The sequence below is a fragment of the Nannospalax galili genome, unplaced genomic scaffold (assembly GCF_000622305.1).
Source record: "Nannospalax galili isolate Female #2095 unplaced genomic scaffold, S.galili_v1.0 scaffold519, whole genome shotgun sequence".
In the NCBI taxonomy this organism is placed as follows: Eukaryota; Metazoa; Chordata; class Mammalia; order Rodentia; family Spalacidae; genus Nannospalax; species Nannospalax galili.
This window is the reverse complement of record NW_008343553.1, coordinates 52359-71848: the sequence shown is the minus strand read 5'-3', so window position 1 is coordinate 71848 and position 19490 is coordinate 52359. Positions and strand designations below refer to the sequence as shown.

General features: G+C 36.1%; 1 protein-coding gene across 2 annotated transcripts; it reads left to right on the top strand.

The window, feature by feature from the left end:
- The first annotated feature begins 452 nt into the window (after positions 1–452).
- LOC103739360 (UDP-glucuronosyltransferase 2B1-like) lies at positions 453–18014 on the top strand. Of its 2 annotated transcripts, XM_029566771.1 has the most exons (4): positions 453–1090; positions 2946–3094; positions 10181–10312; positions 17648–18014. In XM_029566771.1, the coding sequence occupies exons 2-4, from the start codon at positions 2972–2974 to the stop codon at positions 17660–17662; spliced, it is 270 nt and encodes an 89-aa protein (XP_029422631.1). In that variant the 5' UTR covers positions 453–1090; positions 2946–2971; the 3' UTR covers positions 17663–18014. The 2 variants fall into 2 exon arrangements, with proteins under 2 accessions (XP_029422631.1, XP_029422630.1); XM_029566770.1 differs by lacking the exon at positions 17648–18014 and having other exon boundaries at positions 10181–10448.
- Positions 18015–19490: the final 1476 nt, after the last annotated feature.

The window sequence follows — 19490 nt, the reverse complement described above, 5'->3', positions numbered from 1 at the left end:
TAAAATCAAGTGCAGTAAATAGCCATTATGAGAGGACTGCCAAATTACATATATATATATATATATATATATATAATTGTTGAATTGGATATGATTAATGTCAACATTCGTATGATAGAAGAAGTCACTGAACTGTGATCTGTGATATAAAAAATCATATTCAGCAATTATGTTTTTAGTTTAGGTTCTGAACTAAGAAAGCTATATTTTTAAAAAGAAAGAAACTCTCACAGTTTAATCTGCTCATCATGAGTGCACAACACATGTGGGCTACTGAGGATCCAGAGTCATTCATCGCATCTATATCTGCCTTTTTATTTTTGCACTTGGCATCCAGAGACCATGACTGTTCTATGTGTGTTTACTTTGGTGTTCACAAGTTATAGTTTAATCAATGTTTCTTTTTCAACTTCAGCAGGAGCAGAGCCATACCATTTGAGAGAAACCTTCAATTTAACCAAGGTGGCTGTTAAAATGATTGCAGTTTTACTGCTACTGCGGCTGAGCGGTTTCTTCGGTTCTGGGAGCTTTGGAAAGGTGCTGGTGTGGCCAGTGGAATTCAGCCACTGGTAAAATTTAAGGACAATCCAAGATGAACTTGTGAAGAAGGGTGATGAAGTGACTGTTATGAAACCTTCCATTTCCTTCTCTCTCCATGTTGACAAGACATCTGGCATTAATTTGCAATTTTTCCTACTTTGACCTCAAGAATCTTTTCATTGAATCACTCAGGCTACTGATTTATGAACTGCCAAAGCAATCATTTTTGACATATTTTTCAATGATGCAACAAATGATTTGGATGAATTCAAATTTTTGTGAGAATCTCTGTAAAGATGCAATTTTGAACAAGGAACTTATGACAAAGCTACAAGAATCCAGGTTTGACGTCATCCTTGCAGATGCCTTGAATCCCTGTGGTGACCTGCTGGCTGAAATTCTCAAGATGCCCTTGGTGTTCACTCTGCACTTCCTTCCTGGATCCACACATGAAAAGTACAGTGACGGACTCCCACTGCCTCCTTCCTATGTGCCTGTTGCTCTGTCAGAACTCAGTGAGTGGATGACATTCTTGGAGTGGATGAAAAATGTAATCTACATTCTTTATTTTGATTTTTGTTCCAAACATTTAATGAGAAGAAGTGGAACCAGTTTTACAGTGAAGTTCTCTGCCTTCAGTTCCTACTGGGGAGTTCTAAATCTGCCATCTAGCTGAAGGTGAACATGATAGAATAGAAAACCAGGGCTTATCTTTTAGGAGTACATTGTTTAAATAAAAGTATGAAGTTATCTTCAAAACTCGAAGTATTGCAGAAAAGACTATGATGCATTTGTCAATAGAAAGCCTTGGCTATCACTTGCATAGAACACTCCAGAAAAGCACACACTGACAAAACAAAATGTGAGAATTTCTCTTAGCAATTACATAGGAACAATATTAGCCATTGTATCTCACCAATCAAATCAGTAATTTTACCTGACTACATTATTATTATTATTTATCATTATTATTATGTGTGCATGACTTGGGAGGGTATGTGTGTCAGGGGAGGCACCTGAGGAGGATAGGACCAATTTGTGGAGTTGGCTCTTGACTTAAAACTTCACACTGGTTACAGAGATTGAACTCAGGTAGCACCCTTGCACAGCAAATGCTTTTGCCTGCTGAGCCATCTGGCTGACCCCTAAAAGAGTAGATTCAAATCCACTCAGTGTCTACAGGATGATAGCCATGTAGATAGAGGACTTAACATATATTTCTAACACAAACATCTATATATTATATCACCAAGTATATTTCCCCCTTACATAGATTACTTTTCTCATTTAAAAATTGAAATCTTTTATCACTTCACTAACGAATCTCTTCACAGTTGTGACATGCACTGTTTCAATCCTAGTAACAGCAAAGTCATAAATTCAGGATTTCAGAAAATCCATATTAATTTGGTAAGGGTTAAAAATACTGTTTAATATTATAGAATGCTGAAGTATGGGCATTTTCATAATGTTTTATGATGTTTTAAATGTTGTCATCTCTTTTTTAATAAAAAAAAGTTAGAGTGAATAAACATCTCTCTTTACCTATTTTACCATTTGCAAACATACACGTATATCCTAATTACTGCAAACAATGTGAATCAGATGCAGTAGGAGGACAAGGCTTGCAGGCATACCCAGAAGTTCCTCTTTGAGATCAGCCAGGGCTACAGGATGAGACCTTGTCTCAAAAGGAAAATGAAAAACAAGACCCTCAAAAATAGTGGGTGTCATGACATACACATGTGATCCTAGCACTTATGATGTGGAGGGAAGAGGATCAAGAGTTCAAAGTCAGCTTTGGCTACATAGTGAGTTCCAAGACCACTCTGGGCTCCATGAGACTATCTCAAAATAAAACACACAAAACTCTCAGTTCACTTAAAATGAATCCTCAAGTATCCAGCTTCTGCACAGGGAAAACTAGATGGAGTATTCTATAGAAAGGTGTTTCCAAGGCTAAGTCAGACAGGATTCATACATAATAGGATTCAAGTATTGGTTTATACTTTCAATGACATAGAGATACTTAGTAATTATGAAATACACTGGTGAGTTGCAGTTGTGGTCTCTTCTCACAAGCCTCTCATCTTGTGACTTTACATCTCTAAACAGAAATATAAATAACATATGGGCTATAAATATGTATGAACACAAGCACATACATATATATAAACATATTTGTCATATCAAAGCACAGATAGTTTTAAAAACTTCTGGCTACATTATTAAAAGTTCTTCCAGAAAATTGTCTGCACATTATCCAGGTCAGCTGGAGCTACAGGGAGACGCTGTCTCAAAAAGGCCAAAAGAAAAAAAAAGTTCTTCTAGAAAATTAGCTGCACATTCATTTTCACCTGTCATGTGTCAGTTCTCAATGCTTCACTTTGCTTCTTCTCTTTCAGGAAGACCCACTACCATATATGAGACAATGAGCAAAGCAGACATGTGGCTCATTCGGACCTACTGGGATCTGGAGTTTCCTCACCCCACCTTACCAAATTCTGATTTTGTGGGAGGACTCCACTGCAAACCTGCCAAGCCTCTGCCTAAAGTAAATATATTTCCTTTTGTTTGCTTCTGTTTGCCTTGCATTTTCAGCGACAGTGGTCATATTGTATTCATTCAGAATATTTGTCTCAAAGACAGAGAGTCACAGGACTTAAGGTAAAGCAGACTGCCAAAAAAAATTCATGTGTCTATTCCATCACAGGTATCTGAATTTCATTTTAGGTAAAGTACAGAATAGAAACCTATAGTACTCTTGAGGATAAAGACATTTAAAATATTATAAATGTTTGTGATACTATAAGTGGTTCATTCAAAACATTACTCACATTAAGGGAATGACAGTGCCAACAGGCTGGTGGGAGGGAGGCACAGACCAAGGGTATACAGGATGTGCTGGGGATGTGGTTCAGTAGAGGAGAGCTGGCCTCACATGCCCAAGGGCTACACCAAAGAAAGGGTAGAAAAAGCAGTCTCATCATGGTAATATGGAATAGTAGTGTTAGATCTAAGTCACTGAAACATGATTTAAGTCTTAGTTAATGATGCTCATATCTTTTTATCCTTCATAATGCGAATTGTTCCTCTAAAGCACTTGTGTCTTATTATTAGATTCTCAAAATCTTCTGTGCATTTGAAAGAATAGATATTTGACAAACTACAAGAATAGAAGAAATGAATATTTTTATTTAATTGTGTGTTTCATAATAGGAAAAAGAGAAGATTTGGAGCATTCTCAGAAGAGAGTTTCACTAACATTTAATTAAGTGAATATTCTACTTACTTTGATTTAATCATCATATTTAAGAAAATTAGCATTTTTTACAAGATATTATTGGGAAATTATACTTAGAAAAATAATTAAGATACTAAATCAATACACTTAGTAGTTATTCATAAAAGAAGCATTGAAAGTAATTTAGATGTATAATAAGCAGGAATCATTTTTCAACATAGGCTATGTATATATTATATTACAAATATTTTAACCTAGAGTGCTTAACTATTTTGTGAAGCATAATATAAATTAACTTGTACAATGAGGTGCAAATGATAAATATATTGGAACTATGCTTTCTCATAGGATTAAAATGTTTAGATAACAGGACTTTAGTTTTCTAAATATGTATCATATATTGTATGTGTTTATGAGTGATGGGGATAGGAGATACGGCTTTTGAATGCTAGACAATAGCACTATACTGAAACTGGAATCCTAACTCACATGTGTGTATGTATATATTGATACAAATATTCAGTTTTATACATAAAGAACGGAATGAAAACAAATTATGTTTAATGTGTGTTTGATGCAGTTGAACCCAAGAACTTGTGCACACAAAACACAAAATATACCACTGAACTATATCCCCAGACTAAAACCAAAATCTAACCAGAAAATATGAGTAAATCTTATTTTTATCTTTATATATTTTATGATTTTCTTAATGTTCTCAAAATGAATCATGAAAGAGAATATAAAGCTAATTGTTATTCTAGCTTCAACTTTGGCATACTTTTCCCTTTTTCATGGTGGATAAGTGCATAAAATAATTGATAGTGAAGTGTAAAACCCTAAACAAAGCTCCATGGTTTCAGAACAGCCACTCTTACTGTAGGGAAGTTCACTGAGATTATGTAGAGAGAGTAAAAGACTGGGCAAGAGTTTGAGAAGTGCCTTAACCTAGATGTTTGATGTTTCTATTTGTGATTTCATTACAATAATTTTCCAAAAAAAATAAACATGTCTGTTACAGAACAAGAATAATTAATCCATGTTAATAATTACTCTATAATACATAATTAAGAGTACAGGGCAAAAGTTCCCACTGCATAGATAAGGAGGCTTTGAATAGAGCGTCAGTGAGTTAAAACACTGAACACAAGTCACTATAAATGATGCTGTGGGTGAGGAAAGCTGCATTCCTCAGAATACTCACAGCTTCAACTTGAAAATATGCTTTTGACAATAAACAATACTCAAATTGAATTTCTTTCATTTTTATCTCATTTTCTTTTTTATCTTTGGGTTTATTTTCATTTTTTATGTATATGTGTGTTTTGACTGCATACAAGTGAGCTTGTGCATGCAATACCTGTAGATGCCAGAAATGGCATCAGATACCTGGAACTGGAATTACAGATCATTGTTAGCCACCATTTGGGTGTTGGGAACTGAACCCAGGTCCCCTGCAGGAGCACTGAGCCATTTCTCCAGCCCCCTTCATTTCCATTTAAAGGAGACTGTTTTAAATCTCTATTTAATTTTTTGCTGGAAAAATCTACTGAAAAAGCACTATGAACTGTATAAGGCAAAGAAAACGGGTCACTGGTTAGATGACATTCAAACTCTTCTTCAGATTTAACCTTTTCCTCCATCTGTCCACAGGGTCATACCTTTCACTCACCCCTACAGCCTCCAGGATTATATCATCACTTGTTCCTCTGCCCCTGTACAGGCCCCTCAAAAGGTTTCAGGGTTCTTCAAAAGCACTACATGAGGCTTAAAGGAAAAAAACAATAATTGGAAACTGAGTATGTTTTTCATCTAGATGGATAAAGATACACAGAAGGCAAAGCTGGAGAGATGACTCATTGGTTAAGAGCACTGGTTAAGGACCCAAGTTCATTTCCCACTACCCATGTGGCAGCTCACAATTGATAGTAACTCCAGTTCCAGGGCATCCCACACCCTCACCCACTTCTAAATGCCACATGCATTGCACTACACCGGTGCGTTTACATGCTGGCAATAAACTCATACACATGAAATATAAAATATACTTCAAAAAATACCCAGAAGTCTGTGAGATGCCTGTCTTCTCAGCTTGCAATGTAAGCCATAGCCTCCATAGAATTAGCCTTCCAGATGAGGAGATGGGAAAATGTTAAAAAGCCTTCTTCACAAATACTGCTTCAAACCTTTTGTTGAGCAAGTAACCCCAACTTGTCCTAAAATTTGGATGAAATATGATGTGGAACTGAGGTTTCATTGCTGTGCTGAGTCACTTATGGCCAAAATTTTAGAATGAAGGACAGTAGAGCTCCATTTGTGTGCATGTTTATTTATGCTTGTTTGTATCATGTATAAATGATACTTTCTTTAAAAATATGATACTGTCTTATATTGAGATAGAATAACTCATTAAATTTAAGAATCCCTAGATTTCTATTCAATTGATTTAGAATTGATTATTCACTTGTATAAATTAAATGTATTCAAAATGGTTATAATATAGAGGAACAAAAGTACTTTTCATGTAAACATAAGTTATGTAAAGTTTTGGCAAATAAAATTTGAGTGCTCTTTCTGATATAAGGTAAGTAGTTGCTTTTTTCAGTAATAATACATTATAAATTCATATTTTTATTTTACTATGGTATTTTACCATCTGAACAGGGTTAAAAAGGAAATAGCCTGGTAAAATATTTAGCTCTGTGTAGTATTATAATATATTACCCTAAAATTGATTTCAATCATGTACATTTATTATATATCCAGTTAATCCCTAAGTAAAAATAACTAGAAAAAACACTAATAAATAAATTTGAGCATATATTGATGTAATGATAATTTTTAAAAATATTTTATTTATTATTTTTGTTTAATGTGTATGAGTGTATTGCCTGTATATATGTGAGTGCACCCATGTTGTGCAATGCCACAGAGGTCAGAAGAGTGCTTTGGATTCCCCAGGAACTGGAGTTACAATGGTTCATTGCCACCATGTGGATGCTGGGAATTGAACCCGGGTCCTTTGCAAGAGTAGTCAGTGCTCTTAACTTTCTCTCCAGCCCTAATGTAATGATAAATTTTGTCATTAATCTTTCATTTCTCCTACTGTATTAGAGAAATTTAGACATCATAAAGATTTTTTTGCTCATCCTTTCTCTCTGTCCTGGTATATTTATAGATTGACTTCAACTTTGTTAAAGCCTCCCAAATTTTCCTTTGAAATTGCTCTTTACTGTTGGGAGTTTAACAATCACCAAAATTCAGAAAATGAAAATTGTTCTTTAGAATTTATATGAAATAGCCCTATTAATACCCTGGAAGTGTATGTGTGCAACTAAGTGTTTAAGTGACCATATTTCTCCTCTTGTGTATTTATGAAAGTTTTAGCCTTAATATCTTACTGGAAAAGAGATATCTTGGTGGAATGTCTATGTGTAACCCACTGTAAGCAACATTTTTTTCCTCACTGTGTCCCACAGAGTACACATGCATCAATTGGGAGACTCTACTAGGTCTTTATTCAAGGAAATCACCCTGCAGAGAAATGTTTTTACATTTTAGAGAACTCCAAGTAGAATATGATGAGCTAGCTCTATGACACCTGGGCGTATACCTAAAGGACTGTTGTCCTATGTCAGAGATACTTGGACATCAATAGTTGTTCCTGTTTTATTCATCATATCAAGGGAACACAATCAGACTAGATGCCTGTCAGGTGATGAATTGATATGAAAACATAGTACATTCACAAAATAGAATTTTATTCAGTCATAAAGAGAAATGAAACTTGCAGGACAATGAATAGATCTTTAAATTATTATATTAGGTGAGATGACTCAGAGATTGATTTTGTATCTCAATACGGATGATGGTTTTTAATTTATATATATATGACACGAAATGAGACCACAAGAGCAGAAAAAGTGATTTGAGGAAGTGATTAAAGATAAAATAAAATGTGTGACATGAAAGTAGAAAAGGACCACTGCAGTGGACATACGTGGTGGAGTTGGGGTATAGGGAAGAAGAAATGCAATAAAATCAAATTGTGTTCCAAAATGGCACAATGAAACCTATTGTTTCATGCTCTGGTTTGAAAAATTGGAGGCCCAGACAGATAGATGGGTCATCACTTAATAGCTGACACCCTCTTCTGGCTTCCATTGGCACTATACAAACACATACAGACACATGAAAAATATTTTTTTAAGTAGGAATGAAGGGGTGGAAAAGAAGAAAGAAAGAAGAAAGAAAGAAAGAAAGAAAGAAGAAAGAAAGAAAGAAAGAAAGAAAGAAAGAAAGAAAGAGAAAGAAAGAAAGAAAGAACAAAAGAAAGAAGGAAAGAAAGAGAAAGAGAGAGAGAAAGAAAGAAAGAAAGAAAGAAAGAAAGAAAGAAAGAAAGAAAGAAAGAAAGAAAGAAAGAAAGAGGGAAGAGGAAGAAGAAAAGGAAAAGGAAGAAGTAGAGGCGGTAAGAAGATAGTCCACACAGCAGGTTTAGGAAAACTTTAAGTTTTCTTAAGTAGCCATGAAGTTCCAAAGTATTTCAACAAGGGATTGAAAAAGAGTTTTCTTTTAAACAATGTTTCCAAGAAAGAAGTAACAGATCAAACTCAAAATACCAAAATAATTTTTACCATCTAAAGGACAGGGAATAATTCACATTGTAGAAATTGTAAGATTTCCAACAAGCAGGTACCTTTCAATTAAAGAAGTCTACAACAATAACCAGATACTGCTTGCCAGAGAATCTAATCCAGCCCATTAAAACAGGAACATCTAATCAGGCGTGGTGACACATGTCCAGTACTAGGGAGGAAGAGGTTAGCAGATCTCTGTGAGTTGTAGGCCCACCTGATCTACAAAGCAAGTTCCAGGCCAGCTAAGGCTACAGGAAGACCCTGTCTCAGAGAGAGAGAGAGAGAGAGAGAGAGAGAGAGAGAGAGAGAGATCTAGGAAACTGATCTCTGTTTTTTTTTAAGTTTTAATTCAACTAATAGAAGAAAATGAGATGTTTAACAAACAAAATGGTCTCTTCTGGCATCAGTAGATATTTTACAAAGCACTGGTACAGGAATTTGACTAAACAACTGAAATCCAAGCTCCAATCATGAGTAAAGATTACAGAGTCAAAAATCCACATGTATTGGCCCACAATAGAGCTTCAGAACACTAGTAATGCATATAACCAACTTTGAGGTGTAATACCATAACAGTTATAGAAAGAAAGTTATTCAGGATACGAAGGATGTGATTTCACCTGTGCAGGACTGTGAGGGATGTAAAAAATACAGGAAGGATGATCATAACCAATGTTGGCATTTGAATTGCACTAATTTAACAAGATGTTACTAAAGGGCTGTTTGTTAAATTTGAGTCTTCAAAGAACAGTTGAACACTAAATACAGGGAGGACATCCATAAGCCAGGTCCTGCAAACAAAGTGATTTCTGAGAAGACTGACAAATTTGGTCAAGGAGAAAATCATTTTCACATGTGTACAATGGCTGTCTTTACTTTATCAAACATATGAATAGAAATGTACTCCTATTGACACATCTATATATAGACACATTTTCACATGCAGACACAGTAAAAGAAATTGATATCACACATGAAATGTCCTTCCAGAAAAACTATTTAACAACAAGCACTATGGAAAAGAATATGGAAGTTTCTAACAAAATACATTTATGGCCCATCAGTTCTACTTCTGTGTATAAATACAATAGAAGTTACTAAAGGACCTCAGAGAGATATTTGTTCAAGGCTAATCAGAGAAGCTCTGCTCCTGAAAAGGAAAATGTAGTAGCAACCCAGGTATTAATTAATAGATCTGTTGATAAGTAATATGTAGTATGGGAACACAAAAAATTATCTCTAAGCCTTTAAAACTTTGAAATAGGAACACAGGGTTCTTACAAAGAATACACACAGTGCAGGACCTTAATGACATTACACTAAGTAAAACCTGCCAGTGAAAGAGAGACAAATAGTACATGAACTATCTAGAACAATCAAACTTATGGACACAGAAAGACGTATAGTAGTCAAAGGACCATGGAATGAAAAAAAATAGATTTGGTGATTAAAGAATTGCTCATTTTTTTTCAAGATGATAGACTTTTGAGATTAATTTATATAAACTTAATTTTTTGAAATGAAACCTTAATTTTTTGTAAAAGAATAAGTGCATTCATGTAATACCAATGAACTGTAAGGCTTACAAATGTTAACAATTGCATGTTTTATATTATGTATACAACAGCAATTCTCAGGAAAGCCACACTAATGATTTCTAATAACACTCAACTTTCTTCCTTGGACATTTGTACCAATCCTTACAACAGACTTTGTGGTGCTACTGCTATTTTGTGATGGATCAATGTTTCCTTCACAGGAGATGGAAGACTTTGTCCAGAGCTCTGGAGAACATGGTGTTGTGGTGTTTTCTCTGGGGTCGATGGTTGGCAACCTGACAGAAGACAGGGCCAATGTGATTGCAGCAGCCCTTGCCCAGATTCCACAAAAGGTGAGGTGGAGTGCCTCATCACATCACTGCTTCCTGAATCCCTTACATGGTATGATAGGCCTGATTCCAGAAACTTCCTGTGTGAAACTTAAACTACCATGATATTGGTAGATTATCACAGAAATCATTTTTAAGACAAAAATATATACAACAGATGCTGAAATAAAGAAGTATTTTTTTCTTCTTTGATTTACTCATTTATTTTTTATGGGGTTTTTCACTACTCTAACATTCCCCCCTCTGAAGGGGTTAACTCTAAAATCTTTCTTCTGCTTTTTTTTTTTTTTTGGTCTTTTTGAGACAGGGTCTCCAAACTCTCAAACACTTTCAACATTTTTGGCCTTTGGAACAGTGTATGTTGCTAAGAGGCCCAAGGGCATTTTGACTTTAGGCATGAAGCTGGCTACTTTTCTTTTGGGTCTTTTTACCCTAACTGCCTAGCCAATTCCTACCTCCTATTCTTATCACACAATCCTCTAAAGTGGTTACCCAAATTGCCAGACTGCTCTGGTTTCTTTGATGCTGAACAGGGACACAGGGTGAGGGAATTGTAGTACCCCTTCAGCGGGTCTATCTAAAACACTCCCAAATTGTGTAACTCTTATCACTAAAGGGAAAAGAAAGTACTTGAATTGTGAATAGAAGATGTGAAGGAGAAGTAAAGTCAAGAGTAATTAGCATTACAAGTTCTAGTGAGAGAACTAGAAAAAAAGTCAGAACAGGGTAATTTTCAAATATTCATATGAATTCATTGGAATTTATTGACAAGGGCTTCCAAAAGCATCCCTCGATTGGGTTTCTACTCATTTTTCTTCTGTCTTCCAAGGCTGGACCTCGAGAGGAATGGTCTCAGGAATTGCTTTCTGGTATTTTGATAGCTGTTGGAGTGGTTAGAATCAGTGTCAGTTCCCTCTCGAAGGCTTCTATATAGGGGGAAGAAACAAATTTATGCATCATTTTAGAACAAAAGCTGGTTGTCTCCCTTAGGTACAGATGGGCACTATGGTATTGGAGACCAAGATCTGAATTCTTACTTCTGATTAGCACTTTCTGGTTAGGAAGAAAATCATCAATGGGAAATAGTTGTCTAAATAACTTTTTATATAGACTTAAGCCTAATGTCTAAGAAGTGTAATCCCTTGAACTCTTAAAGAAATATACTGACGATTTTACTCTCTGGATATACTTTGCTTTTGGGTGTTTAAGACAATATAGTTGGCCCAAATAAATCAATTTATCTTACATTTAAGGTCGTTTGAAGATCTGTTAATCAGGGGTCACATGGGCTTGGGATGAGCTCCTGGCTCCTTTCTTTTACAAATTCCATCTATGTGAAGATAAGTCAAAGGTCCTGTTCGACCATGTCTGGCTTCGCTTGGAAGCATGAATGAGATGTTACCTCTGAGTAGGTTCAAGTCCTTCTCATGGGGTCTCCATGTCCTCCCTGAACAGGAGGACAGGCGACTCACCACAGTTACAGAACATTTTGTGAGATGTTCCATAGTCCCCTGGAACTTAGTCAACTTCAGAGGGCAAGGGACTAAAAACTGTCCTTTAAATCCCTCTGACCACATTAGTATAGGCCTCAAATTATGACTGTTAAACATCCAATAAGGTTAATTCCACCTCTCTGGTACTTTTAATTATGATGTACTATGTAGATAAGGCTTGGGTAAAAAACCAAATATTCTCATATAAACCTTGACTACTTATATATTTTGTTCCTTAAACTAGTTGGCTAATCTATGACCATAAAAATTTTAAGATTATGTGTATATTATTTTTGTCTCATCCTTTATATAGCATAACAAACCTAAAGAGACATTCATCACTTGATTAGGCTTTCTCATTTTTTCTATTTTGGAAAATAACTCCATTACCAAATCCTTTTAACATCTTTTACAATCTCATTTTCTTTTTTTAAAAATAATTATGAGACATAATAGTATTAACAAATAAATTTTCCATCTCTTGTGAGACTTCCATTCCTGGGAATGTGAGCAATGCTTAGTCCCTTTTAAGGTTCTAATGTCAAGTCAATGTTTGAATAAAGTTTTACTGGGGAGCCAATGAATTTATTGAGCTTAAATGCTGAGATAACTGAGGGGTTGCTGAGGAATATGTATGACCTGAGTGTAGGAACACTGGAAAGCCTTTACCTAATATGGGTCATGCCTTCTTTTACTACCCTTCCCCAGGTTGTATACTTTAGCCTTCCCCAAATCCAGGATGCCATGTGTGATTAGGGCCAAATTAAATACAATTGGCTGGGAAGAGGGCTGGATAATGCAGTGAGGTCCAATGATCCTGCTTGGCCCTCCTTTAATGAATGAGAGCAACCGTCAACAAGCCCAATTGTGACTATGTTTAGCGATCAGGCTCAGCTGAAGTCATGATGGTGGTAGATATTTCATGCAGAAGGAACTGCTATATAGCATCATCTTATTAAAAGGACCTGGAATTTAAAAAGATTTGGCGCTGGGATCCACATATGAGGGAGAACATACGTCATTTGTTTTTCTGAGTCTGTATTACTTCACTTAGTATAACAGTTTCTAGATCCATCATTTACCTGCAAATTTCATTATTTCATCTTTTTTTTTTTTAATGCTGAGTAGAACTCCATTGTGTAAATATACCATATTTTTCTTAACCACTTGTCAATTGAGGGGCACTTAGGTTGCTTCCATCTCTTAGCTATTGTGAAAAGAGCAACAAATATGGTTGTACAAGTGTCTCTACAATAGGATGAGTCCTTTGGGTATATGCCAAGGAGTGCTATAACTGGATCATATGGTATATTCATTTTTAGCTTTTAAAAGTTCACCACACTTTTCCATAGAGATTGCACGAGTTTGCAATCTGACCAACAGTGAATGAGTGTTCCCTTTTCTCCACATCCCCACCAGCATTTGGTATCATTAGTTCTATTGATCCTAGCCAGTCTGATTGCGGTAAAGTGATACCTTAGGGTGGTTTTAATGTGCATTTCTGTAATTACTAACGATGTTGAACACTTTTGAGATGTTTCTTAGCCATCTCATTTCTTCCTTTAAGAACTCTCTGTATAGATATTTAGCCCATATTTTCTTTGGGTAATTTGGTTTCTTGATTCTTTGTTTTTTGAGCTCCTTATATATTCTGGATGTTAAACCTCTGTCAGATGTTTCACTGGAGAAGTTTTTTTTCCCATTCTGTGGGTTTTCTCTTCAATTTTTTGATGGTTTCTTTTGCTGTACAGAAGCTTTTTAGTTTGATGAGGTCCCACTTGTTGATTGCTGACCTTAATTCCTGAGCAACTTCCGTCTGATTTAGAAAATTCTTTCCTATACCTATATCTTGTAAGTTACTGCCAATATTTTCTTCTAATAGTTTCAGGGTATCCAGTTTCATATTGAGGTCTTTGATCCATTTGGAGGTGACTTTTGTGCAAGGTAAAAGATAAGGATCTAGTTTCATTCTTCTACAGGTGGAGATCTAGTTTTGCCAGCACAATTTGTTGAAGGTGCTGTCTTTCCTCCATTGTGTGTTCTTGGCACCTTTGACAAATATTGGGTGACTGAAATTGTGTGTACTCAAGTTTGGATCTTCAATGATGTTACATTGATCCATGTGTCTCTTTTTGTACCCATACCATGCTGTTTTTATGACTATAGCTCTGTAGCATACTTTTTGATCTGGTATAATAATTCTCTGAGCATTGCTCTTTGTGATCATGGTAGCTTTGGATATCCTGGATCTTTTATGCTTCCGTATGAATTTAAGGATTTATTTGTCTAATTCTGTGAAGTATGTCATGGAGATTTTTGATTGGGATTGCATTGAATCTATGTATTGTTTTTGGTAGGATGCTCATTTTCACAATATTAATTCTTCCAATCCATGTGCATGAGAGGTCCTTCCATCTCCTGGTTCTTTCTCAATCACTTTCTTTAACAATTTTAACTTTTTGTTGAGATCTTTGGTGTCTTTGGTCAGATTTATTACAAGACTTTCTCTTTTTTTCAGCAAAACCGAATGGGAGCATTTGCTGGTATTCTTTCTCCAATTGCTTGTTATTGGTATTTAGAAAGGCAACTGATTTTTGAAGATTGATTTTATAACTTGCCAATATACTGAAAGTGTTGATAAGTTCTAGGAGTTTTCTGGTGGAATTTTTGGGAATTCCTAGGTATAGTATCAAATCATCTGCAAAAAGCAATACTTTGACCTCTTCCTTTCCAATTAGTACCCCTTTCATTTCCTTCCCCTGTCTTGCCGCTCTAACAAGAGTTTCAAGCACTGTGTTGAGAAGGAGTGGGGATAGTGGAGATTCTTGTCACGTACCTGATTTTACGTTTTGGTTGTTAGTGTTAGTTTTTCACGGCGGTGCTATCCCTCCAGGCAACGTTCCTGATTTTAATGGGAATGCTTCCAGTTTTTCTCCACTTAGAATGCTTTTTTTATTTGGGAGGCTTTGTACTACCATTTCAATTTCCTTATATGTTATGGGCCTGTTTAAACTATTGATCTCGGTTTAACTTTGGTGGTTCGCATGATTTTAGATATCCATCCATTTTTTTTTTTTTAGATTTTCAAATTTAGCAGCATATAGGTTTTTAAAATAATCCCTTAATGGTGTGGATCTTTTGGATGATTTTTATGATGTTTCCATTTTCATCCCATTTTGTTGATTGGGGTTTGGGTCTTTCTTTTGCTAAACTGGGCTAGGGTTTTGCCTATCTTGTTTAGCTTTTCAAAGAATGAGCTCTTAGATTCATTGATACTTTGTCTTGTTTTCTTTGTTTCTATTTCATTAATTTCTACTCTGATTTTTGTTATTTATTCTCTTCTGCTGGGTTTGGGTTTCATTTGTTCTTGCCTTTTCAGTATCTCGAGTTGCAGTGTTAATTCATTTATTGGGCTCTTTCTAATTTTTTAATGTAGGCCCTTAGAGCTATAAACTTCACTCTTAGGACTGCTTTTAATGTGTCCCAGAGTTCTGTTTTGTTGTATTGTCCTTATCATTGAATTCCAGGAATTCTTTTACTTCTTTGTTAATTTCTCCTTTGACCCGCTCATTGTTTAGGAGTGTGTTGTTCAATTGCTGTGAGTTTTTGTAGTGACTAGAGCTTTGTCCAGTTTTGATTTTGAGCTTTATTGCTTTGTGGTCCAATAGAAGGCATGGAATTATTTCAATTTGTTTTGTATTTGTGGAGGTATGTTTTGTGGCCCAGTATCTGGTCGATTTTTGAAAAAGTTCCATGAGATGCTGAGTACAAATTATATTATTTTGTGCTTGGGAGCAGTATTTGAAAGATGTCTGTTAGGTCCATTTGATGTATGGTATCATTTATTTCAGACATCTCTTTGTTTATTCTTTGTCCTGTTGATCTGTCTAATGGAGACAGTGGGGTATTGAAGTCCCCTACTCTTACTGAGTAGGAGTTAATCTGTGTCTTGAAGTCCTGTAGTGTTGTTTTTATGAATTTTGGTGCACCAGAGTTTGGTGCATATATATTAAGGATTGTAATATCTTCTTGGTTAACTGTTCCTTTGATTGAAATGAAGTGACCTTCCTTATCTTTTCTGATTAGTTCTACTTTGAAGTCTATTTTGTCAGATATTAGAATTGCAACTCCTGCTTGTTTCTTAGTGCCATTTCCTTGGAATATTCTATTCCATCCTTTTACCTTAAGGTAGTGCTTGTCCTTGAAATTGAGATAGGTTTCTTGCAGACAGCAAAGAGATGGATTTTGTTTCTTAATCCATTCACTTAACCTGTATCTTTTGACTGGGGAGTTCAATGCATTGATATTTAAGGTTATTATTGAAAAGTGTGTATTGGTTGCCAACATTCAGATTGCTGTTTATGTTCTCTATCTAATTTTGTGTTTCTCACTTATATCTTTATTTATTTTCTTTTGTTGCCCCTGGGGTATGGTTGTTCTCTCTCTGCTCTCTGTATTGCTTCAAGTATTCTTTGAAGGGCTGGTTTGGTGGACATGTATTCTCTCAGGCTATTCATGTTGTGGCAGATTTTTCATTCCCCCTCAACTATAATAGACATTTTTCCTGGGTAAAGTACTCTGGGCTGGCATCTATTCTCATGTAGAACTGGAAATACATTGGTCCAGGATTTTCTGGCTTTCATAGTTTGCATTGATAAATCAGCTGTAATTCTGATGTGTGTTCCTTTGTGTATGAATTGCTGCTTTCAGTATTCTCTCTTTTTTCTGTACATTTACTGTTTTTACTATGATATTTCATTGGGAGTTTCTTTTCTGATCCTGTCTATTTGGTGTGCTGTGTGCTTTCTGTATTTGTCTGGGGATGTTTTTCCTTAATTTCTGAAAATTCTCTTCTACATTCCTGTTTAAAATCTGGTCAATATAATTAATCTGAAATTCTTCTCCTTCCTCTATTCCTATGATCTGTAGATTTGGTCTTTGCATGACCTCCCACATCTCTTGCATATTCCATTCTGGTGTCTTTTAAATTTTCCACAATCTTTGCTTGAGTTTTCATTCTTCATCTTTATCAACCAGTGTTGATATTCTGTTTTCCATTTCATTCACTCTAGTGGTGAGACTTTCCCCTGTTGTTTTCAGTTGGCTTATTGTGTTTTGCACTTCCTTCTTCATCTCTGCTTGAGTTTTCTTCAATGTTTCTATCTTTTGTGAATTCATTCATAAGTTTATCCCTATCTTCTTTTAGTTCTTTGATTTGTTTGTTCATGTGTTCTTTAAATTCATTGAATTCCTTGATCATGTTTAGGATTGTTCTTTTAAATTCAGTGTCCTGGGTTATCTCTAGGGTGTTCTCCTTGCAGATCTCTTCTACAGCCTTGGAGGAGTTTGGTGGAACATAATGTTTTGGCTTTCCATTTTGTGATTGTTTTGTTACGATTTGGGCATGTGAATTTCTTTTGTTACTTATGATTCTGATATGAGAATTGTTGGGAGCTATTAATGTAAGCACAGCCATTATATCCATCAAGCTGTGGCAGGCTTGCTTATTTACTTTATGACCTTTCACCTTGACTCAAGAGTTTGTGTTTTACACACAAGCACTGAATTGTCCTGTCAAGTCAGGAGGAATGTGCTGATAATTTAGGGAAGATGGTTAATTGGTGGAATTCACTACAAGTATTTGACCATTCCTTAACCCTCAGATAAAGGTGGTAAAAAAGAGCTGTTGAAGCTAATTGAGCTAAGTAAACTATGGTTATCTGATGTTCTGCTGTATAAGAAGGCTGAGCTAAAATAAACTGGGGCTACAGTCTCTACTGACAGTCCTCCCAAGCATCTTTTCTGTCGCTCTTGTTTTTCTTTCAATCCTCACTCCCCCTTTTAGGTGCTCTTCATCTAAGGCCGGCTGGCACCAGCAAGTGGCGCCTTGAACAGGGACCTGAAAAGTAGGGGAAAAAGTGAAGGACACCACTGGAGAAGTTAAATGAGTGCACTCGGTAAGATTGGGAAGTGGTGAGTATTTATCTTGCTCCGGGCCCAAGGAGCAAAAGTGGAACGTAAGCAACTTGTAAATTTTTTAGACTTTGTAGAAAAGGTTTGTCCTTGGTTTCCTGAACAAGGTACAGTGAGTTTAGATGTGTGGCTACATGTTAGAGAGAAAATGCAGGATTACTATGACATGGAGGGTCCTTCCAAAGTTCCCATAGATGCTTTTACATTGTGGGCTTTGGTTAGAGATAGTCTTGATCCGCGGCACGAGGTGGAAAAGGCAAAGGAAGGAATATTCGCTGAGACTAAAGAGGAGACTCTGATAAGTGAAACCAAACTTTCCGCTCCGCCAGAGCTGGCTCCATTAGCCTTGCCACCCTCTTATGAACACCCCCATCTGGGGCTAGAAGAGGGATCTCTTAACCCTGAAGATGAGCCTGCCCTAGGAGAGGAGGTGGTTAAGTATGATCAGGAAAAACATCCACCTCTAATTGCTTTGTCTGAGAAGCCTAACTATCACTGGGAAATTGAGCAGTTAAGGGCTGAGTTAGAGGCTTTGAAGAAGGAAATGTTAAATAACAAAGAGAAAAGAACTAGGAGCACCCCAACACCCTCTATTATAGCAGGATTAGATACTTCTCCTCCGAGGCCAATGAAGGTTGTTGCACCTCCCATGATTGACATGGTTCAGGAGCCCCTGTCAGGAGTCTGGTATCCGCTCAAAACTATGCAATCTCCGCTACAGCAGGCTACTGGGGCTGCGGTAGAGCAAGGAGAGTCAGTGCATGGATTCCAAGTCTTTCCAGTTTTGGAGCAAGTCGATCAGCAGGGCCACAGGGTCTGGTCTCGTGCACCCGTGCCATTTAAGCAGCTTGACAGTTGTCTGGACCCCCTACAGCTTTTTTTTCTACTCTGCCTTTGCTAACACACAGTTCCTTCAAAAAGCCAAAAAGCAGGCTTGGCCAAAAACAAAGGCTCTGTTTACCTATAGCTTCCCTACTGTGAGCTCTATGGTCATCTGGAGATTGTTCTTCTCTAATTCCAGCTGGAGAAATGTCTTAATGGTTAAGAGCATAGTTTGCTCTTCCAAAGGACCTAGGTTTGATTCCTAACACCTGAATTTCATTCGTTTTTCGTGTCCCTTCCAATTCTATTCCTGTTAGCTTTATTTCGTTCAGATGTCTGTTGCCTTTATTTAAAAAAATAAAATAAAATAAAATGTTGTTTTAAGTTTTTCCACTCCCTACAAATTCATTTCCAGGTTTTCTGCTTTCTAAAAAACCAACCTTCGAGTTTTATCTTATTAAGAAGTCTGCTTTTGACTTCACAGACCAGGGTACTTATCTCAGGGGCTTGTAGAACCTGAGGCCCTGTAGGTGACAGGGCAGGGCTGCTGTGGATCTGAACCCTAACAAGATGCACCTAGTTTCATGTAATTATGTCATCATAGATGTCTGATAATTCTTTTTGTTGTTTAAAATTATGTCACATGTTTCTATATGTTTCTATGTGTTGAGATATCACATAATTATGTCATATGTGTCTATGATAATTGTCCTCATATATCATTTGTGTCAAGACAATTTTAAAATATTGTCACTTCAAATTTTTCTTTTTTCATTCTTTTTATTGTACACAAAATTATTGGTTTTATTTTTGGCATGCGTAATTAAAATGCACAGATACAAATTTACATTCAAAGGCCTTTTAATTGGGTACCCTAATCAATTTTAAAATCT

Excerpts from the sequence above, each read along its gene's own strand:
- LOC103739360 (XM_029566770.1), top strand. The coding sequence starts at position 2,972 with ATGAGCAAAGCAGACATGTGGCTCATTCGGACCTACTGGGATCTGGAG. Across the intron at positions 3,095-10,180 it reads CTGCCAAGCCTCTGCCTAAA|GAGATGGAAGACTTTGTCCA; the intron begins GTAAATATATTT and ends TTTCCTTCACAG.